Genomic DNA, 22,462 nt, shown 5'->3' with positions numbered 1-22,462 from the left:
TTTTCATGTGCCTATTTAAAGGTTTATTGATAAATTGAAACTACATTATATGTACACAAGACCACATATTTTCTTATCATAATAGGTGCTTCTTCAAATTATCAAAAGACTTGCCTATTGGTCAAATTATCCAATCATTTATTAAACATTTACAAAAGGTACAAGTATTAAAAAAATTTGCATGATGCAAAAATGAACAAATAATAATGCAGCACTTCAAGTGAGACAGTTCTTTAAATGGAGTGGCCCAATTGTTTTTTTCAGTCTTTGATGTTGTAATTCCGAATCTTGCTCTTTTTCCCTGCAGGATGTGTCTTTTTAGCAGATGCAAATGTTGTCTGGTTTTGTTTCTTCTTTTCCTGGAGTGATGCTTTTGTGCCCTCCACGCTGACAGGTGCAGCAGGAGGCTGATTAATATCTGGGGGTCCACTGTTTGCTGTAGCCACTCTACCTGAGAGCACAATATGATAAGGGGTTAAATCCTTAATTTTGCAATTGTAAATCCCATGTAATGTTGTTTGAAAAATTTATTGGTTTGATCCCTGAAGCCAGTTATTACTATGATCTTGAGAAAAGCACTTTGAAAGAAGAGTGCTTCATTAAAAAGACAGTATGTAAATAGAAAAATGACATCACTTTGTCCAGATCTATTTAGTAATTAAATTATTAAAAATAAATGTATAATATAAATATTTCAAATAAATGACTAGATATGTAAAATGACTAGATAAACATATTTTTATATAATAAACAATGACTTAATTCAGAAACTTAGATTCCCTAAATGTCTTTTTGATATTTTTGGTAGTGCTTAAAGTCAATGAACCTTTTTGATACTAATGCACTAATTGACGGTGTGCGGGAATTGTTTTCTTTTTCTGGTAGTGCTTAAAGTAAAAAAAAAAAAACGGTGTAAGTTTGTAAAAACAAAAACTAAGAATATTTAGACATTTTTAAGAAAAGGCGTGTTAAAAAAAATATATTACATTACTACATTTAATGATTAAACCACCTGATTAAACTATCAAGATTGTTGTAGAACAGTGGTTCTCAAAGTGTGGCTCCCTCTAGTGGTACGAATCACTAGAGGAATTACTAGTTAGGAATCATTAAGTTACATTTTAATATTAATATTAAAACACATTACATTTTAATTAAATCTTTGAGTAAAGTTTTCGATTTTTTTTACATTTAAGAACAGTACAGTTTTTATTTAACACATTTTAATCATTATTTAAGTTTTTTACCTGTATGTAAGCACAGTGCAGTGTTAATGTTCAAACTGTGTATTTACAATGTTAAAGTGTCTGACAACAATAAATATTCTTTTGAGGAATAAAACTGCCTCGTTTTTGAACTGTGCAGAGCTGTAGCTGAATAGTTAGTACTGTATTTGAATGTTGGTCATTATGGTGGCAACTGGAGAGACAAATATTTGGTGGTACTTGGTATAAAAAGATTCCACTGTTGACATTTCTATGAACCTGTGTTTCACATGTGTGTTTCAAATTAAAATATATATATTTTTAAAGACTTCTATTTATAATCCTCTCAGATACACTAAAAAATAAAAACCTCTCCAACTCAAAAATTTCTAGTGACTGGTTACATTTAAATTTTTCAATTGGCCTATTTGAACTTATAAAATTAAATTCACACTAATTCAATTTGGCCAACTGAAACATTTAGATGTGATCAGTCAATAGAAAAATTTGAGTTGAAGAGGTCTGATTTTTTTTTTTTATTTTTTTTTTACAGTGTATCCTTATTTGCCATTGACCCAAATAGAGGTCAACAACACTTGTGATATCAGATATTAGCATCTTTAATCTTTCTAACAGAGGTAAAAAAAAAAATCAAAACTCTTTACTTTTGCATATGACTGATGCTGAAATGTTCTCTAAGTAAATATAATTTGATATTTGGACTAAATGATGTACTATGAAGCAATGCTGACACTGAACATTCGGTTGCATGATGACAGAGTTGCCACTGCAAGTACCTGTTTCAGTGCCAAGGTTTTCAAATGATGCAAATGTCTGTCCAGGGTACACAGAAGTGAAAATCATGGGATATTTTTAGTCAACTGGACTTTGTTTTCAATTTATTGAAGACACTTGCCACTCCTCTAAATGGCTTCATCAGTTGTCTGATGAAACTGATGTACCACCATGAAGTGACAGCTGTCTAAGAGCCACAATAGAGCCTATTATGCCTGAATAGACTATTCTCATTCAAAATCAGCCTGTTAGGACGGATCTATGCCAGTATAAGAAAATGTAAGACAAGGTCTGACTGGTTACAAAAATCAAATGGCTTTATGGTCTAATCAGCATTATGACCATAGATTGGGCAACTTTCATTTGACGTTAAGTCATGCTGCTCTGTCGTGCTTCCCCCAGTTCTCAAAGCTATTCTGATCTAATCTGATCTTTTACCTTGACAAATCAAATGATGAAATTACACACACGCAGAAGAACATTTACAGTACTCATTCAGCATGGCTAAACAGTCAATAAATGATATTCAGTTTAGTAATGAGCGGCGACCTAAAAAAGAATTTGCTCGATCATGTTTTTAGCTTACTAACTGTATTTTATTGCAGTTTAATGTCTCATTCTGAGAACATAGCAGGCGCAATACAACATGTTTAAATATAAATGGTCTGAAGATTGAAGTGGCTCATTTATGACTTTTGTTTTGCTCACCTTTGTCCTCACTGTCACTTGTAGAAAACACAGAGGAACTCAAACCTTGATCCAACATCTTCCACACATTCTGTAGGGAATCATCTGTGCCTATGGAGGACAACAGAAAGTGCGATGACCCGGGCAGTCGGACCGGAGCTTCAGATTGGTTCTGCGGAGGAGTGTTTTCTTTACTGCCCACAGATGAGGAAGGAACAGAGAAAGGGAACTCAAACACTGAAACAACAACAACAGACTCACACTGTTTACAACCAATACAATTACATAGACTACTGTTCAAAAATTTGGGGTCAGCTAGATTTTTCTTTCTTAGTGTCTTATTATGCTCACCAAGGCTGCATATATTGAATCAAAAATACAGTGGAAACTGTAATATTGTGTTTTCTATTTGAATATATTTTAAAATTCATTCCTGTGATGGCATGGATACATTTTCAGCAGCCATTACTGGTTCTCCAGAAATCATTCAAATATGCTGACTCTGTGCTCAAAAAGCCTTACTTATTATTATCAATGTTGAAAACAGTTGTGCTGTTTAATATTTTGATGGAAACTTTTATGCAACATTATAAATCTCACTTTTGACCAAATTAATGCATCCTTGCCAAATAAAAGTATAACAGCAGTGTACGTGTAAAATATGTTATAATATATAAAATATATTTATGGGGTGGTGAAGATGTCATAGTACCTGGACTTCGATTGGAGGCTCCCATGGGTTGGCGGTTCTGCGTTTGCCTGAACTGTCACTCTCAGAGAATTGGGGACGGACTATAATCGCCATTTTCTTATTCTGATCTCTTTGTGCATATTGTAGCTCCTAGAGTGAGAATCAAAACTAATGTATTTAAATTTCATGCTTGTGTGATTATTATCAACCATGTATTTTCATACATCTGACAAAGGAGTGATAGCTAACTTTTGCCACACTTCACTGACCTTGACAAAGAATAACATTGCCTAAAAGCTGTCTAAATCTTCACATCAGTACATGTACAGAGGCCAAACTGATTAATATGATGAAATATATTCTCTGTATCAATATAGAGAGCACGCTTTGATTGAACAACATCTCTCTCATGTAGGAGTCACCTGAGTGGTTAGCTGGTACTGTAACTGTTCCAGGGTAGATAAGCGGCTCTTTGGCTGCACCCCATGCTCGGACTGAGAGGGTTCTTTTTCCACCAGACTGTGCTCTGGAGCATTTGGTTTGAGAGTGATCTTTGAGTGCCGTGGAACTAAGAAAAAAAAAAATGACAACTGAGAATCAAACTAAGGTTTCTTTAATCCCTTAGTAAAAACATGGATCAGCAGCCCATTGTGATGGGGCACCAGCATAACACTGAGTGGTGAATTATGGTTGTTATCCCCATATGCCCTTTCACAAAATAACAGAAGAGAGTTCTTTATATCCCTCTTGAGCCAGAGATAATTCCTTATATAATTTAAACCATTTGGAAATCTAATATAGTTTATTCATTCTAGATGAATATACTACAGAAACCAATGATTACGCTTCAAAAGCAACACCAACCCTCCAGTCCTGCTTCTATCAGCTGCGCCCGGAGCCTGTTGCCCATTTCAATGAGTTGCCGTTTGTCCTGACTGAGGCTGGAGATCAGGCGTGCAGCCTGTTTGAGCTTTGACTGAAGAGTAGCAACATCACCCACGGTGCCCCCTCTGGCTGAACTCTGCAGCAGCAGCAGTTGCTGTCTCATGGACAAGTTCTCCTCCTGAAGCTGCTTTACCATCTCACTCTTGAATACCAGACATACATTCTCGTTTAGGCAACCATAAAACATACTTCTGATATAAGACAATTCATGTCAGTAATACATCATATAACCACAAGATTGACACATAATACACCTTTTAACTTTGCTCATAAATATTAATTAGGAGATATACTTTTTGGCCAGCAGTCCTAACTGAAGATACAGTCAGTTGGCAGCTTCTGCCTAAATTTGTTGTTTTATTCAGCCTTTCAACAATTTGGCACAACAAACACTATATCATTAAAAAAACATTCAAAGAAATTTCTACAAGTGGGTACAATTATTTCTATATCATTAAAATAACATGCTTAACTGTACTATAAAACATTTTATGGTGGGCATTATATTACATTTATTATATTACATGCAGTGCTGTACCTGGTTAAGGACAATGGGCTCTCTCCTGCTTGCAAGGTCAACCTTCAGTGCTGACACCTGACCGCAAAAACATTGCAGTTTAATAAAGATAAATTGTAATCTTCCCGTCTCTTTAAGGCAGAAAGATCACGCCTTTTTTTGCACTTATTGGAAAGTATTATTTAAAGTTAAATACTATATACTTAAAACTTGCCTGGTTGCCAAGTGCAACAGTCTCTAGGTTGTAGAGCAAACTGCCTTTTTGGTACTCTTCTGCCTCCCGTCTCACTTCATTTAACTCCAGCTCAGTAGCTGCCACTCTTTGCTTAAGCCTCGCTTCTTCAGCTGCTGCTGCCCTCTTGTGATTGGCCAGCTCCAGACGTAAACTCTCATTTTCTATGTGTTTTGAGTGACACTGGAGAAATATAATCATATAAACAGTATTTATTCAATATAGCCAACTTTCTCCGTAACTAATCATGAAACGTCAGAGAAGAACAAACTTTTAAGAAAAAAAGCAATTAAAGGAGGCACATCATGTATACTGGCTCTGTGCTAACTGGTATGTGTGTGTTATCTGTTAAATGTATTTCCATCTAAACAAGAATTACATCATATTATGGTCTTCTAATTATTAGATGCCTGGGCAAGGGACTGAAATCATTACCTGCTGGGTAAGCTGTTCCACAGCAGACTCCAAATGAGCCAGCCTCACTTCCTGTTTCTTTAGAGCAGCAGCATTGGCTACTTTCTCCACTCGCAGCCCACCTGTAAACACTGTCCTTTAGAACACTGTGCTCCTACCAAAATCTCACTTCATCTTTTCTCCAGTGAGGCACAGAAAACACACTTTTTTAATTAAAATCACCAATCCACAATGTTACATAAAAAGTTTTACTTATATTTTTTAATCACCTATGGTCTCATTAAGTGATCTAATGTGGTTTTGAAGGTAAGCATTGTCTGGGGAAACAGGGAATGCAAGGGCAGGAATGCTGGCAGTATTGACTATCTTGGAAGATTCCTCTAACCGCTCCTCCAGATCACGACATTTGGCCTTTAGCTCCTGGATCTCTTTCTCCAGAGCCTGACTGTAGTCTGTAGTCCCTGAAATTGACAAGTTACTGTCATATAACTGGGTGGAGATTAAATGTTCTGAAACAAATGCAAGTTATACACTTCATGCACTACTTACAGTATCCTTGACAGGATACTACTTTGTAAGTGCATTACTGTACTGTGATTTAGAAGTGAACTAGAAGACAAACCTAAATTATTTTCTGTTGTTTTAAACAAGAATATTCTTTATATTCTTAAATGCCTAATTCTAATGACTATTTCCCAACAAGTAGGGGAATAAATTTAGAAATTTTTGAAAGTGGTGGAAATATGTCACAGAAATAATCATATTGTTTCCTTATTGGTCAGGATACTCTTGTACCTGCAGTGTTGGGTTCTGGATTTGTGGTCTGACTCCGAGCTATAGGCATCTGCTGGCTCAAGTTCTCCATATCTTTCCTCATTTCAGCTACCACTGTTCTAAGAGTGCAGTTCTGCTGCTGGAGTCTCCTGATCTCTTCTGATGGGAAACTGCTGCTGTCTACTGCAGATGCCTGAAGATGCAGTTCACAATGTTTTATGTTACGCAAGACAGTAATGAAACAATAAAATGATTGTATAAGCCAATTAGCAGCCACTAGGTGGAGGCAGGAGATTGTGGCATGCTGACACACTTTTAAAGATCTGAATTTTCAATCAGTCAAAAAGCTATTACAGGACTGAACACACACCACAAACATAATAATGTTTGTGCTAAAAAGACATGTGTTACTTTATGGTCAGACTCTGGTCACCAGAAAAAAATGCCAGCTGGCAATTTAAAGTGTTGATACATAAGACAATTTATCCTGTACTGAATATATGGATACGTGGTGTTATGGGATATAACTTTTCCTTGCACATAATGTCCAGGGAGATGGACACAGTAACTTTTACAGTAACATTCTGTGAGAGGCCAAGCATCTTCTGCCGATATACTATTTAAAGTCTCTTAAATGTTTCTCTATAAATGACCTACCAAATGGCTAACAGGGCAGATACGTACAGCTAAATGTGACATATAACTTCAGAATTGTGGTGCCGCAGCATAAATGGTTGCCCACTGCTCTGGTTGTGTGTTCACGGTGTGTGTGTGTTCACTGCTGTGTGTGCGAGCACTTTGGATGGGTTAAATGCAGAGCACGAATTCCGAGTATGGGTCACCATACTTGGCTGTTTGTCACTTCACTTTCACTTTCAATAGCTGTAATAGAATTGCACCCAGTCGATACTATCTATAGTTCTATTTAATGAATGGATGAGCAGGCCTTAGATGAAATAAATGCTGTGGATGATGACGCTGTCTGCTGTTTTATTTAAATAGTAATTTAAGCTACATTTTTTAAGCAACTACACAGACAATCCTCCAGAGGCAATTTAGAGTCAGATGATTTGCTTCATATGCTGTGTGACTCCTAGTCTTCAGACACTTTGGCATGAGACCCAGAGAACTGCTGGATGAGATACCCACCAGATCTTTAGCTGTCATCACACCACTTGTGTTTTTTTAATCAAAGTACATTCTAAATGGTAATGGTCCCTTCACAGTATTATATATCAGTCTGAATGGTGTAACAGAGAAAGCTGCGTGTGGTCTAACCTGAATTCCTGTTAGTGTTGGTTTGATTCCACGTAGCGCCTGATCTCGCTCTACAGTGACACTTTTTAGCAGTGTCACCGTCTCCTGTAATTCTCGTTCCTTCTCTCTCAGCTCAGCAGTTATTAGGGCAGATACCAAAATATAAAACATCACCTCCTTACAGAGAACAACCTTATGAATAAGATCCAAGTCCAGAAGCTTGTGAGAAACACAACTGGTTAGAAAATATAGGTCACAAATATAGGACATCAAATATATCTGAACTAACTTCATTTAATTTTCTATCTTCGTGAAATTATTTTGAATATTTTTTTCAGAATACTTTTGTATTTTATGGTGTCTGACTGTGCAACAGCTCACCTGGTCTCTGGCCTGTGTAAGGCTTTGGATGAGCTCCTCGCTTCTCAGGTAGTGCTCAGAACGCACCTCCTCACAACGCCGCTCCCAGTCCAATTCCAGCTGAACTCTCTTCTGCTCCAGTGCCTGCTCCCTCTGCAGACCACTAGACACCTGCTGCTTATACCTGACAGATATACAATTCATCTGAAGGACTGCTTCTTTTTTTTTTTTTTAAGTAAATGTAAAGCAAATGTGGCTATACCTCAACCTAAACTGGCAAATCCACATACTTAGGGATGCACAATATATTATTTACTGGACAATATTATGTTGTGGTCAAATGATGTTGGAAAGATCATATTTAGGAGATGAATGCACACAAAAGGCATTGCATAAGGAATACCGAATGTTCTTTAAGCCCAGAGTTTCCTAGTTGGGGCGTGTCATTGAGTAAACATGTTGGATGCAATGGATGCAGCTTCTCCATTAATAATAAAATTGTTTAAATGAACGATTTTTTTTCTATAAAAATCTATGTTGCAAGTACAAAATAGGGCAGTATTGTATAATTACAATGGAATATATAGCAATTTAACTGACATCACTTTCATAAATTGAATAAAAACATTAAAGCAAAAATGCACTGATGCACATTTGTTATCATTATATATATAAGTGGAGTTTAAAAAAAAGTTTTTTTGTTTTTTTTTGGTAAAAAAGGTGCATCACCATCTTGCTCCAATGAAATGACTTGAACACACCTGATGTTATAATTCTGACTTTCCTACGCATTAATACAGACTTTATATGATGACTTGAAGGCACCTTTAAAGATTTTTTTATTTACTGGTATCAGCTTATATTGGATATTTAATTGTGCATGCTCATTTAACCTATATTTACATTTACATTAACTTTTTCATCATCAAACCCCTTACATAAAGTTAAAAAAAAAAAAATTACTTAACGCTGTTAAATATAATTTATATAAATTTTATAGTGTACATTATAAATACAATGCAATACAATTTTATTTTATTTGTAATTTATTTAGACAAAATAGTATATAATTTTAATATCAGACATTTATTGACTATTACTGACATTTATCAGTCATGACAAAAAAATTATAAATAAATAAATAAATAAAATGCATCAGCCAGAATTTTAATATTGGTGCATCCCATCTCTTACTTTTATTTCTTACAATACAACACAGCTTAACAGTTTAAACGTTGTGAAAAAGGTATGCAATTATTATTCTCTTGTGACCCTTCACCTTTCTATATCCTCTTTGCACCTTTCCAGCTCTGCTCTCACTTTGGCTTCTCTTTCCCCTGCAGAAAGCAGCTCTGTGTCCTTGGCAACATTTTCTTTGGAGACCTGTGTGATGTAAGTATCCCAACCAGATCGGGTTGTTTCTAGCTGCGTTCTGATCCTTCGGGTATCAAATAAGAGATTAAAAACTAATGGGGATCTGGTTACAACTCTGGTACCATAAAAGGATGCCACAAGGATGTGCTGTTTTCTTTCAAATCAAAGCTAAATACACGTAGAAACAGCGCATCCTTGTGTCACGGATGATACAGAAGATCATACACAGCATACGGTGATATGGAGAGTAACAGAGGAGACTGTTCACACAGTAATTTTATGAATAAAGTCGTTATTTTTGTTTTCTTCTCTAACAAAAATTGTTCCCGTCGCGACTATTCTGATGACAACTTTCATACCTTTTATGGACCTTGACACTGTTATTTACTTGGCAGTCTATGAGACAGTCACAGGCCTCCAGGTTTTCATCCAAAATATCTTTAATTGTGTTCCGAAGACAAACTGAGCATTTACTGGTTTGGAACGACATGGGGGTAAGTGATTAATGACAAAATTTTCATTTTGGGGTGGAGAATCCCTTTAAGGCTCTCGATCGAGTAGATAAGTCTTATAGCAGCCATGTTGTCGGTCTTAATCTGTGCATATGAAATATATAATCTATGAATGTTACATTATAAGCACAGAAAAATTAGGAGCACTTGTTACCTTGAGATCTTGAATTTTAAACATGTTATATAATCCAGTGGTTCTCAACTCCAGGCCTCGGGACCCGCTGCTCTGCACATTTTGAATGTTTCTGAATCTGACACACTCTGTTCAGTTCATGGATCTCTCTCCTAATGAGCTGATGATCTGAATCAGGTGCGATAAATAAGGGAGACAAACAAAATGTGCAGAGCAGTGGGTCCTGAGGACTGGAGTTGAGAACCACTGATATAATCCTAGTGCTCAGAAAGCCATTCACAGGGACACCCACACATTTCCTCTCAATGTATTTACACTAATTTAGTCACCAGCAGGAGCCGCGTAATGCATCTCCCATCCATTTACACAAATGGATCATTTAACATTTAATGAAAAATGTACATCTTTATGCAATAAAGCTTAAGTATTTAATAAACATTTCTGCTAAAAGTAATTTTGATATGTTTGTGTCTTACTCTTCTATCTGCTGTTCTCTGTGATGAAGGGCAGCCTTATGGCTCTTTTCTCTCCTCTTCTGCTCCAGGATCATTCTGTCCAGTTGAGCCTGCAATTCTGAGATTTTCCCCCTCTCCTCCTGGAGCTCCCTGGCATGAGCCTCTCTCATGAGACCCAACGCATCCTCTTTCTCCCGAGACCTTCGTTCCAGTTCTGAGTGTCTGAATACATCAAATTTCAAAACATCAGAGCAAGACATGCTGGCCTACCCAGAGTAATCTGAGCACAGAAAGGTTCCCAACCTCAATGACCTCCACTTACTTCCTGTTGTAGGCTTCTTGCTCTTTTTTATAATTGTTCTCCATTTGTTTTCGTATGTCTTCAAGCTCTTTTATCCTGTAAAAAGTAATCATGATCTTTAAAATTAAAACAACAGCTTTTTTTGTTAACACACACATGTCAGTTCACCTGGAGTCTTTCATTGCAGTGGTGTTCTTTATTTCCCAGTCTCTGCGCTGGATCTCTTTTTGAGCCTGCTGGTGAAGTTCTTCAGAGGCCTGCAGGGCCTCGGTGGCCTGACTGTGAGCTTTGGCGTGGACCTCCAGCTCTTTGCTCAATAGCTTTTCCTGAACAATAAATATTAATATTAAACTCAAAATTTTAAATGCAGATGATCACTCATACTATGGCGATATAGAATGTGGACACCTGAACACGTATGTGCTCCCAACCAGCTTCTACTCATCTGGGAAGGCTTTCCAAATTAAGCTGTAACCTGACTGTGGGAATGTGCCCCCATTCAGAAACAAGTATGAGTTCAGGCACTGGCATTTAGGTAATGGGGCTTAGCTCACGGTCAGTATTTCAATCCATCATTCATACGGGTATTTCAGTTCATCAACTTACAGTAATTTTGGTCATGTATTGTCAAAGCATTGGTTCTCAACCAAAAAATAAAAATAAATAAAAATTTGATTTAAGGTTGACAACCACTGGTCTAAACAGCCCTGACGTCTAACATAAAGATTATAATAGGTTTGATGTGGTATGATTCTTACTTTGAGCTCATGTGAGAGAACCACACTGTTCATTTCATCCAGCTTCAGATGGAATTCATGCTCCCGCTTCCTCATCTCACTGTCAAAATCTGCCATCATTTCCTGTTGTGGATTGCAATTTACAGGATTCACTGTAAGTGATACAGTTTAACTTAATAATGCAGGAAAAAAGATTTACCAAACCCTTATATTCCTATGCTTAAACAACACTTAAATGTCAAAAGTCAAGCGACAACAACACTGAACAACAATAATCTATTTTCAAACTGACCTACAGCATAAATAGCTTTGGTTCACCAACATTATCTGTGATCCTTCACGGCCTTATCATTTTACTTTACTGAGTGAGGTTAGGACTTCTTTAGCGGTTAGCTGACATACCTCAGCGACTAAGAACTCCTGCCAGCTGGAATCCTTTTAGGTCAGTGGGTTTACTTTAAATAACATACAATGTCCTGGCACTAATCCCAGGACATCCACTTTGTGGATTAATTTTTTTTTAGACCAGAAACAGCATCATAACTGTAAATACCCAAAACAAATAAGATTTAAAAAGACTGAAATTTATGAAATGGGGTTTAATCAAATAATAGTCAGTTAAAAAAATCAATTTATTCTTTTACCCTGTTACCAGTTTTTAACAGTCACCCACATTCACCTGTTTTTGGCCATTACGTTGCATCTTGCAGTGTTTTTTTGAGCGTCTTCTGCCATGAGTACTGTCCAATGTCTAGTTAAATACAGTCCAGCTTTTTAAAACATACGACCCCTGTGTTTTTGAACACAACAAATGTGTCCTATAAATCTTTTGTTGTTGTTGTTTTTATTAGGATAGGACCGTATGTAGAAAGTAAATGAAGTGGGAGAGAATTTGGGACGTCTGAAGCACAACAGCACTATATGTCAGCGTGCTGCCCACAAGGCTATTGGCACAACATGTGTCCTATAAATCTTGCAGTTGACACCATACCTGTTTTTGAAGCGCCAGCTCACCATCAGATTCTCTTATTCGCCGCTGGAGATCCCGTCTAAGTGTTTCATTTTCCTCCCTGAGTTTTTGAATCTCACTTTCCATCATGCTAAAAAGGCAGAACAAATGTCATCAAAATTCCACAAAAACCTAATTTAGAAATCAGTGTGGATGACCAAATATAGATGAGCCTGAGAAACAAAGTCATACTTCTGGACTTTTTCCAGTTTGACTCTATGCTCGACTCCCTTCTTCTGATATTGCACTTCTATGTCCTCCTTCGCCCTCCGCTGCTCCTCCAGGGCATCTTGAAGTTTTGCTATCTCAATCCTCAGTTCACTGACCTCTTCCCGCCTGGCACTCTCTTCCGTCTGAGCGCGGGCTGCCAAGGCATCATAGCGCTCCAGCTCTTTGTCCCTCTCCTCCAACACACGTAGATTATACTTGAAGTCATCCCGCAGGCGAAGGAAACGCTCTCTCTGGGTGGACAGCTCTGATGTGGCTTCATTTAAAGCAGTCTCCAGTTGTTGAATCCGCAAAGCCTGAAGCTCTTTCCATTCTCTTTCTTTACAAGCCAGCTGGGCCTCCAGGTCCACAGCTTCCTGCATGGTTACGAAGCAGATGCTGAAAAACAGGGCACTGAAACACTTGACATCCTGTTAAGCAAATCTGTAGACACAAGAAACAATTATACAATGTTTATTAGAACATGTTTATAAGTAAACGCTAAAATAAAACCCTACACATCATATAAAGCCATAAATTAGTTAAAATACATTTTATCATGGCATAATAGCTTAAGTTATCTCCTTCCTGATCCAAAAAGAATGAAACAACTAACGTTAACGTAAATGTTCAGCTACAAGAAGAACATAAATCCTTATGGCTGAAACATTCAACACAACAAGTACAACTTCACAAAAAAACAAGCTATTTTAAACAGTTTCGACAGAATTATTTCATTCAATAAAAACGTTATTTATCTTCGTATGTATATCAGTCCATACATTAATGAAGAGGCAAGTATTTTCTCCGGTAAGCTCGCACAGAGAATATTGTTCAATTTTATGTTCTTGTCATAAGTACAGATGTCCGGAACTGTGTAAAAGTAAAAATACACAGCAACTACTCCAGAAAAAAGTTGTTGAATATGTCTAAAATAGTTCACATTGAACGGTTAAGTCAGCTAAGCTAACTAGCTAAAAAGCATAGCATAAATTCTAGCTCAGCGCCACCACAACTATCAGTGCTGCCATGGAAACAAAAGGCGTCTGCAGTAACATCCGTTTCGACCACACTGCCGGATGAATCTAGTTCCCTGTTTTTACAACTGAGCGTCATTTGCTTACTTTGAAAGCCGGAAATTATGAGTTCATTTCTGATTAAGCTCTATTTCTGGCAGGACTATTCCCGCTATAAAAGCATCACGCTTATCGTAAAGTTATAAACCGTTTCCGAGACTTTTGTTTGAAAAGATAACGAGTCAAAAATAATTAATGGAAAACGATTTGTTATTCTATATTGTATTTTCGGTTAAGTTACCTATACTAAAAGATATATTTCTCACTAAGTACTTTAACATTTCAGTCTGTCATCGTGTACCTTCCTGCCAGAAGTATAAGACAAGTTGAGACCGTTTTGCCTCAACGGTTGGTATTTTTCCACACCTGTGACACAACTTTTCCTGCGAACTGACGCAGAGGGAAATAAGACACCTGATTCACGAGTTTCTACCTGCCTGCTGTCACGTTCTACATCCTATCTGTAGACTACTTAAATTATTAATATCTTATTAAGATGGATGCTGCAACTTCCTGAGGAAACAACATGTCAATCTTTGTAATATCTGCCGGTATGTTTAACACTCACTCACTTCGCAGAACTCTCTACGATAACAACAGTTGTCTGTCTATACACAATATAACAACAAACACTGTTTCTGAAGAAGTGTTCTGAATTGTTGACAAAATAGCCGAATTACAAGCCTGTTTCGCAACTCTTCAATTTTACCTGTGTCACCATGATGCGGGCCACAATATGTGGGGGAAAATGCGAAATAAGATTTTTGTTCAGCACCTAATGAGAAACAAGCTGATGCTACATATATGGATGGAAGGTCTGTAAATCCCCTTTAAATCCCCTGAGCACATGTTTTGAATAGGGATGAGAGAGAGAAGGAGAGAGCGGTGGGGAAACGCACGTAACGTTAGTGCCCTCCCTTGCTGCACGTCAGTATGACTCAACGGATTCAGCGGTGCTAGAACCCATCAGAACAGCGGATCCCATTCAATGCCTCTTCAAAAGAAAAGTGCCGTGCGAACGTGATGGTCCTGGTCCCAGGAAGCATCATCAGTGAAATACCTTAATCGAAGAGCATCGCTAAGGTATGTATACGAGGATTGATGACTTTAAATATGTCAACATGTTTTCAGAGAAAATGATTGGGTGATTTTGCGCATGCTAAGCGCGCGTGTGTCGTCGAGATGGAGGATGCTGAATGCCGGTGGGCTGCTATGGAGACTGACTGATGAAAAGTACCGAACAGGTTTTGGTTCAGAAACAGAACTAATATATTATTAGTCAATTTATCGTTGAAAATATACACCGTGTTATAAACACAAACATTTCTGATAACTGTATATCGTGAATTATCCACATACCGATACAATTATATACTAGTCTGATATTTTCGTAGCATGTAATCGTTGAGTAGTTGTTGGTACAATAGTGCTACAATTGTTTAAGGGAGAAAATTCATACAGTACTTGATGGTATATATGTGGATGTATACTCATGTGGTGGTGCCAGCGCTTGTTGGTGGAGGAGAGAGAGTATAAATGTCACGTTTAGCACGTAGACCAGAGAGCGCCGGTGCATCAGATGCTCTTCATGCAGATATTTAAAGACAGAATGACATAACAATTCATGCAATTGAGAAGTTTACGAATTTTACAGTTGCTTATAAGAGAGTCGATTTTACAAAGTTATTTCGATAGGTAAATTTATGTGCGCAGTTTTTTGAGGTTCGTCTCTAACAGCCTTTTGAGCAGTTAACTTAACATATATGACATCTAAATCTATAATGTTGTCAGTGTCCCGTCCTGAAATTAACCAAAATGCTCAGTCAGCCTACTACCTCAAGGAAAAAAATAGCTACTATTAAAAGTATATACATTCCTGTAGTTAATTTTAAATTCTGATTACACAATTTGTGTAATTTTTAAAAAAGGATTTTATTTCATTATAAAATTAGCCTTTATTTATAAGCTTTGTCCCTTCTGGTGCCTGAAATGGAGGAGGGTTGGTCAATATTTTGCTAAATGTGTTTTTGTGCTGGTAGTGCTGGCACCTTGACTGGTTTAAGGCTGTCGTGGATAAATAATGATAACAATAAAACCGCCAGTAGGTGGCAGCAAGTCCATGTTTTAATAAATTATTTATTGAATCATTCAAATAAAACATTCGTTCAAAACGGCTGATTCAATTAGAAACGAAACAAGTGAGTCCATCTGAATGAACTGTTGAATCACTGGCTCACTCGATTCGTTTAAAATCCGATTCATTCAATGAACGAAACACCGTGTTGCTATGCACTGTTGTGCTCGCGCACATGTGCTGATATCTGATATTCAGAAAAGTACATTGCTTGTGCAATGAATATAAAAACTTATACATGGGTATTTTTTTCTTTAATTGCTTGAATTGTAAGGGCATTCTAACTGTATTCTAACAGGCTTCATCGAGCAGTGAATGCTTTTGGACTCTCAAGACGTGTTTTTAGTTTGTTTTTTGCAAAGTCGGCGACTCTATAATGTCAGCTCTACTATCGTCTCTCAGTCCCTCAAAGTCACACATGCAGTACAATAACATAATTTCGGGGAATGTCTTTAAATTATAATCAATGAAAAATCATACCTTTTCTGTTGTCTTCTTTTTAAATAATTTAAAAAGTTGCGCCTGAAACCATTTTGCGCGAAAAATGACGAAAACTTGCTTCCGCTTGTAACCAGCTTGATACAGTACCGAGTTCTGATTGGCCAATCACCGCTATTTAGTTTGTGAATTATTATAAGTAGAGAATTTTAACATTTCATTTGCATGATAAGTTTTAAATAATACACATTATTAATCTAAAGGGGATGGTGGTTTTACCAAGGGGATGCTTTATGTCATTTTTTCAATGAGAGAGAGAGAGAGAGAGAGAGAGAGAGAGAGAGAGAGAGAGAAGACTGAGAGAGAGAGAGAGAGAGAGAGAGAGTGTTTAGGGTCGCGTGATTTTGGTGAACGTGACTTCACAAAGTACAACATGTTCCTGGTTCAACATCCTTGTTGATCCTGACCTGGAACAACATTCTAATCAACCAATCAGAATCGAGGGATAAGTTTTCAAGAAATGTCAGTTTTAGGCTTACAGTCAGGGTTAGATACTTCTACACCCTTGTTATTCACTTATAATTTGCCTCTGATTTAAGGAAGAAATTATGGGTAGGGTTAGGTTTAGGGGTAGGGACTGGGTTAGGTCTATATTTTTGGACAGTAATGTTGATGGTGATCCAGGAACATGTCTTATTTGGCAAAATCACAGCAACCCGTGATTTTGCAAAGTAAGACATGTTCCTGGATCAACATTATTGTCCAAAAATATAGATCTAACCCTACCCATAATTTATCCCTAAAATTAGAGGGAAATGAATAACAAGGGTGTAGAAGCACCCAACTGCGGTTGTAAGGCTGTAAACTTATCCCTCAAATCTGACTGGTTGATTGGAATGTTGTTCCTGGATCAACATGGATGTTGATCCAGGAACATGTTGCACTTGGTGAAATCGTTAACCTTGGAGTATTGTAGGGGGAGTAAGGCCAGAGAAGACTGTAATGTATAATGTAAATCTGCCTTAATTCCTTTCTCAGACTTATCCTTATCACTACATCCAATACCATTCTTTACTATAATCATAAAAAACAACAATAAAACTAGGAGTGGTGTCACACACAGACCTATATATATAGGATATACATTGATTACATTTTTGAAAATCAATGAAAAAAATATAATCAGTAATCTATTCATTGCATTGCAACTGACAGATTAGAATAAGCCGTTCTGCTAATTAGTATGGACGTGACAAGAAGTATCCATAATAAACAAACAGTCAGTGCCAGATGGCCTTTCTAAAATAAATTCTAACCATACATAATTCCACACAAGACAAGTTACTCTTAGCCTCATGGGAGGCGATTCTGGTTATTGCAATCAGTACCACATTGAGAAATGTCAGAGTCTTAATTTAGGCTGGTAGTGTACAGAGGTGTGCTTCTCAGCCCCCACCCCCTGCTTGCCCCTAGATGAGGTAGATACGAGGGAGGTTCAGAACAGTTAGAGAGAGGAAGAGAATCAGTTTTCAGGGACCTTGAGTAAGGTAGGTCATACATACATTGGTTGCATGATTTTGTCTTACCTAATGCAGCTCTTCTACATCATAGTTCTTGATCCACTAATTTCCACATATATGTGAAAAAATAGAACAAACTCTATTTTTTGTTTACTTGCATGTCTCTAATAGTAAGTTAAGTAATAGTGGTAATACTTAAGTGGTTTAACTGCCTTATATTAAAAAAAAAACCTATTATTTCATTTATTGTACATATATAGTACAAGATACCACAGTTGTTCTTGGTATCCAGATGAATAGTTTCACATATTGATTTACTAAGGACCAGGTGTCTATTAGCATTTTGTTTTAAATGAGTTTGTATGAGCATTCATTGATCAGTCTCTTTAGTTTAATGAGTCATGGAGTAGTCTTGCCCTTTAACAAGGTCAGTATATAACAAGGTCAGTATAAGAAGGCTGACCATTCTGTAATGGCTTTTATAGCAGTATATGCTACATTATCTTTGCGTTGTGTTAAAATCAAATTGTGGTGCGTGTGTGTGGTATTTGTTTGGGTAGAAATGAGGCAAAAGAAATCACAAGCAAGATGACAAATGTCTTCAGGAAGTTGGGTAGCCATCAACAGCTGTCTGGCAGCTCCTCCTGTTAAGAGACATTTGAAAGGGCACAACGGTTCACGCATTGCATAGTAGGCTACAGAAGTATTTGCTAATTCTGGTCCTGGAGCACCCCCCACAGTACACATTTTGGATTCCTTCTGCATTTAAAGGGATACTCCACCCCAAAATGAAAATTTTGTCATTAATCACTTACCCCCATGTCGTTCCAAACTAAATTTTCATTTTGGGGTGGAGTATCCCTTTAATGCTCATGATTCAACTCATCAGGTCATTAGTTGAGTGCTCAGGAACTGAATTAGGTGTGTAAATAAGGGACACATAAAAAGTACAATGCTGGCAGCGTTTCAGGATCAGGAATGGGAAACTCTGGGTAAGAATATATAATTAACTCTGTGATCTAAAATAAAACCTTCTTGTGATGCTGGGTTTTTTAAAAGTTGTAATTTGTTTTGATACTTGGTAGTGAGTATTACATTTAACATGTACCTAGAATTACGAGAACAGCTTTTGGCAGGAACGTGAATGAGGAAGGGTGTGAATCCACTGTGCCAGGCAAACAGAACAGATCTTGCTGTACAGGGATATTCAGTAAACAAGCATGAAGTTGGCAGTTCAGCATTAATTATCCAAAAGCATTTGTCAAATAATATATTTAAAGTCATGTTGACCAGTCAGGTCAAGTTCTCTAACTTTCCTGTTGAATTAAGCACCATCAATGACACAAGTTTTGTGACACTGTTTGTTGCAGTTGAGACCTGACCTGTACAAAGCATCATGGGTGGAGCGGTTGTAGACACTGGTGACAGTGGGGTCAAGGCACCTGATGGAGGATGGGGTTGGGCTGTCCTCTTCGGCTGCTTCGTCATTACAGGTTTCTCCTACGCCTTTCCCAAAGCAGTCAGCGTCTTCTTCAAAGAGCTTATCCGGGAGTTTGGAGTGGGCTACAGTGACACGGCTTGGATCTCCTCTATACTTCTTGCAATGCTTTATGGCTCAGGTACAGATGTCCACTGACAGCAGGGATAGATGAGAATATTTTGTGGCTTAGTGGGTTTTCAAATTGCAGGTCTACAAGAAGGATCTATTTTGAGAGGACAAGTATTATCGTCCTATTTCTTGGAAATCATGATTCTGCATGCTAACAGTAGTTTGCTTGTTGCAGGGCCTATATGCAGCATCCTGGTGAACCGTTTCGGGTGTCGCCCTGTGATGATGGTCGGGGGCCTTTTTGCCTCACTTGGTATGATTTTGGCATCCTTTTCAACCAGCATCATCCACATCTATCTCAGCACAGGAGTCATAACCGGTGAGTACTGCTTTGTGAATACTTATGAAATTCTGATGTACTTCATTTCAATGCATTAACACCCTCAAACTATGTTCTCCAGGTTTGGGTCTTGCTCTGAACTTTCAGCCATCCCTCATCATGCTGAACAGATATTTCAGTGAGAAAAGGCCCTTGGCTAATGGGTTGGCTGCAGCTGGAAGTCCCGTGGCTCTGTGCTGTTTGTCTCCTCTTGGTCAGGTTCTTCAATATAAGTATGGTTGGCGTGGAGGCTTCCTAATCCTTGGAGGGATTCTACTGAACTGCTGTGCATGTGGAGCCCTCATGAGGCCCTTGAAAGCACCCAAAAAAACAAGCGAGGTGGACGAAAAGGAGAAGAAATCCAAACCAAAGCCCAAGCTTCTTGACTTCACCGTCTTTAAAGATTGTGGCTTTTTGATTTACACGGTGGCTGCGGCCATTATGGTGTTAGGTCTTTTTGTGCCTCCTGTGTTTGTGGTAAGCTATGCCAAGGAACTGGGCAATGAGGACACCAAGTCTGCCTTGCTGCTCACCATACTAGGGTTCATCGATATCTTCGCCAGGCCAACATGCGGTATCATCGCTGGGCTCAAGTGGGTTCGGCCACGATGTGTTTACCTCTTCAGTTTCGCTATGATCTTCAATGGCACCACTGATCTTATCGGCTCCATGGCCAAAGACTATCCATCTCTCGTGGTGTTCTGCATCTTCTTCGGTATCTCCTATGGCATGGTTGGAGCTTTACAGTTTGAAGTGTTGATGGCCATTGTGGGGACAGAGAAGTTCTCCAGCGCCATTGGCTTGGTGCTGTTGGTTGAAGCCATTGCTGTGTTGGTGGGACCACCTGGAGCAGGTCAGAGTCATTTATTTTCTGTAGTTTCTGTGCTGTTAAAGAAAGTCATAAGATAAGCAATGAATCAACTGAAACATACATTTACATGACCAAAGTATCTCCTCTAGTCTTTTAGATTACCTACCAAAGAAAACCACATTCTTTTTGCAAATGGTCAAAAACAAAAATATTGTTGGAATGCAGGTGGCCCTTTATGTACCTTACAAGAACCCTTTGTTTAGTGTTGGCAGGGCCTTATATTTTTTACAATAGCATGTTTGGATTGTTTAGACCTCCAAACACAACAAATAGATGTTATAGTTGTCCCAATAATGACAGCTGCCGCTCATAGGTCATTGACGTGTGCCCACAATTGGCCAATCCATGTGGGTAGGTTTATCATGCTTCTCTTGTTTCCTTTCACAGGTCGTATTCTGGACGCCACAAAAAATTACATGTTCGTCTTCCTGCTGGCTGGGTGTGAGGTGGTCCTCGCGGCCCTTGTGCTCGCCATTTGTAACATGCTCTTCATCAAAAGGAAGCCCCAACAGCCTGACCCTCCAGCCAAGATGGAGATGGCCATTACCGAGACAGAGATGGAGGAGCTCAACAAAGAGCCAAAGGACAACCAAGACAACGGAGGTGGTGACAACGGGAAGAAGCAAGCCATCGAACATGAAGCAATGGCAAAATCCGATGATAAAAAGGTTGAAGAACCTGAAAGCATAGGGGTGGACTCGATAGAGGTGGAGAACACTTCCAAAAAGATGACTGAACCAAACGGTGTGGTTGTAGAACCTGAATCCTCTCTGTGAAGATAGTAGAACAATAGATTATGACAGAGCTTCCCTTGTAGGACTCATGGACGTGCGTTTGTTGTAGTGTATGCTTTTTGTATCGCGCTTCAAGTGTGGTTGCAGAGGACCGCTTTTAGACCTGCTCTGCAGTGCTAATTAGGCCGACCACTGCCTTGTATGTCAGCAAATGTCAGGATATGTTCTCAAAAAGTTCTTGTTACTAAAACAGAATTGATTTATACTGTAGCACCAGATTTTTGGCCAGTAAATGCTCCACATCAGAGCAGGTCACCAGCACTATACTGAATATTACCAGCTTGCTTCTTTGTGGCATTCAGTGTTTGCTAATGTGGATTGTAAGTATCTATAGTCATCTACTGTATCATTTTAAACTGGTTCTGGGAGAGCACCGGATTGTATTTAAGTCCTGTATTTCAGACAAATAGAAATGTATGACGTGCAAATGAGGATCCTAGTTAGTCTTTTTAAATTGGACACATTCTTGAGGAATGTACAGAGTTCAGAGATGCTTGTATTTTTGTGAAACGTTTCAAAGTACATATTATTGGAGGACAAAGCTCTGTTACATAATTTTTATAGTGTGTTTGGGTTTATGCTATTTTGTTTATTTTAACTTTCTTGTATTGATTCAGTATTTATAGTAAAGTGTTGATGTCAGTTGGCAGCTCCACTTTATATTTATTTGTATTTTATTCATCTAAATTTCAGTGTTTTCAGATCAATTGCAACAATCAGGAGAGGACCACAGCTGATACTTGTGATGTTGCTTATGTAACATTTATTTTTTTTAGTTCAGTCAACATTGTTTTTGAAAACCAAATAGTACAACAAGATTTATGAAAATGGTGGTATGGGTAAAACCCTTCTAAACTTTACCCAGTTTTGTTTTTCACCAGCACTGTGTGAGTAGGGACCCTCTTTTACTAAGTTCTAAAGACACAAGCTGTTTTTGGTTGTGCCTTAAGTCTTGTAGCCGTACAGAATTTGTGAATTATTTTAGAAATAAATATATGCTTCCCTCTCCACTGGACTTTGACTCATGTTGTTTTTTTGTGAACTTGCTGACATGACATGATTTAATCTCCCACTTTATTGGTATTCGATTAAAAAT

At 38.0% G+C, this 22,462-nt stretch overlaps 2 protein-coding genes across 8 annotated transcripts; one reads left to right on the top strand and one right to left on the bottom strand.

Annotated features, from left to right (window-relative positions):
- On the bottom strand, positions 1-16,525 carry LOC109053169 (coiled-coil domain-containing protein 57-like). 5 transcript variants are annotated; one of them, XM_042735829.1, is made up of 20 exons: positions 16,296-16,525; positions 12,591-13,049; positions 12,381-12,489; positions 11,411-11,512; positions 10,821-10,978; positions 10,674-10,748; positions 10,373-10,573; positions 9,157-9,315; positions 7,899-8,061; positions 7,539-7,661; positions 6,282-6,453; positions 5,756-5,947; positions 5,508-5,608; positions 5,055-5,255; positions 4,862-4,918; positions 4,243-4,465; positions 3,801-3,946; positions 3,400-3,528; positions 2,709-2,892; positions 1-451 (listed from the first exon to the last, which is right to left on the bottom strand). In XM_042735829.1, the coding sequence occupies exons 2-20, from the start codon at positions 12,986-12,988 to the stop codon at positions 261-263; spliced, it is 3,084 nt and encodes a 1,027-aa protein (XP_042591763.1). In that variant the 5' UTR covers positions 12,989-13,049; positions 16,296-16,525; the 3' UTR covers positions 1-260. The 5 variants fall into 5 exon arrangements, with proteins under 5 accessions (XP_042591763.1, XP_042591764.1, XP_042591766.1 ...); XM_042735830.1 differs by lacking the exon at positions 16,296-16,525 and adding an exon at positions 14,391-14,547; XM_042735832.1 differs by lacking the exon at positions 16,296-16,525 and adding an exon at positions 13,983-14,067.
- On the top strand, positions 14,625-22,381 carry LOC109053168 (monocarboxylate transporter 4-like). Of its 3 annotated transcripts, none has more exons than XM_019070587.2 (5): positions 14,625-14,764; positions 19,144-19,392; positions 19,558-19,701; positions 19,784-20,554; positions 20,960-22,381. In XM_019070587.2, exons 2-5 carry the CDS (start codon positions 19,170-19,172, stop codon positions 21,346-21,348), a joined length of 1,527 nt encoding a protein of 508 aa, XP_018926132.2. In that variant the 5' UTR covers positions 14,625-14,764; positions 19,144-19,169; the 3' UTR covers positions 21,349-22,381. The 3 variants fall into 3 exon arrangements, with proteins under 3 accessions (XP_018926132.2, XP_042591768.1, XP_042591767.1); XM_042735834.1 differs by lacking the exon at positions 14,625-14,764 and adding an exon at positions 17,198-17,800; XM_042735833.1 differs by lacking the exon at positions 14,625-14,764 and adding an exon at positions 18,662-18,765.
- The last annotated feature ends 81 nt before the right edge of the window (positions 22,382-22,462 follow it).

This window comes from Cyprinus carpio, chromosome B12 (genome assembly GCF_018340385.1).
Source record: "Cyprinus carpio isolate SPL01 chromosome B12, ASM1834038v1, whole genome shotgun sequence".
Lineage (NCBI taxonomy): Eukaryota > Metazoa > Chordata > Actinopteri > Cypriniformes > Cyprinidae > Cyprinus > Cyprinus carpio.
This window is presented reverse-complemented; position numbering and strand designations above follow the sequence as displayed.

What these genes read in the sequence shown, in the direction of transcription:
- LOC109053169 (XM_042735829.1), bottom strand. Translation starts at nt 12,988, where the DNA reads ATGCAGGAAGCTGTGGACCTGGAGGCCCAGCTGGCTTGTAAAGAAAGA. An exon ending in TTACACAGGCCAGAGACCAG is followed by an intron (nt 7,662 to 7,898) that starts GTGAGCTGTTGC and finishes GTATCTGCCCTA; the next exon opens with ATAACTGCTGAGCTGAGAGA. An exon ending in CTGTTGCACTTGGCAACCAG is followed by an intron (nt 4,919 to 5,054) that starts GCAAGTTTTAAG and finishes TTTTGCGGTCAG; the next exon opens with GTGTCAGCACTGAAGGTTGA.
- LOC109053168 (XM_019070587.2), top strand. Translation starts at nt 19,170, where the DNA reads ATGGGTGGAGCGGTTGTAGACACTGGTGACAGTGGGGTCAAGGCACCT. An exon ending in TGCAATGCTTTATGGCTCAG is followed by an intron (nt 19,393 to 19,557) that starts GTACAGATGTCC and finishes TGCTTGTTGCAG; the next exon opens with GGCCTATATGCAGCATCCTG. An exon ending in CAGCACAGGAGTCATAACCG is followed by an intron (nt 19,702 to 19,783) that starts GTGAGTACTGCT and finishes TATGTTCTCCAG; the next exon opens with GTTTGGGTCTTGCTCTGAAC.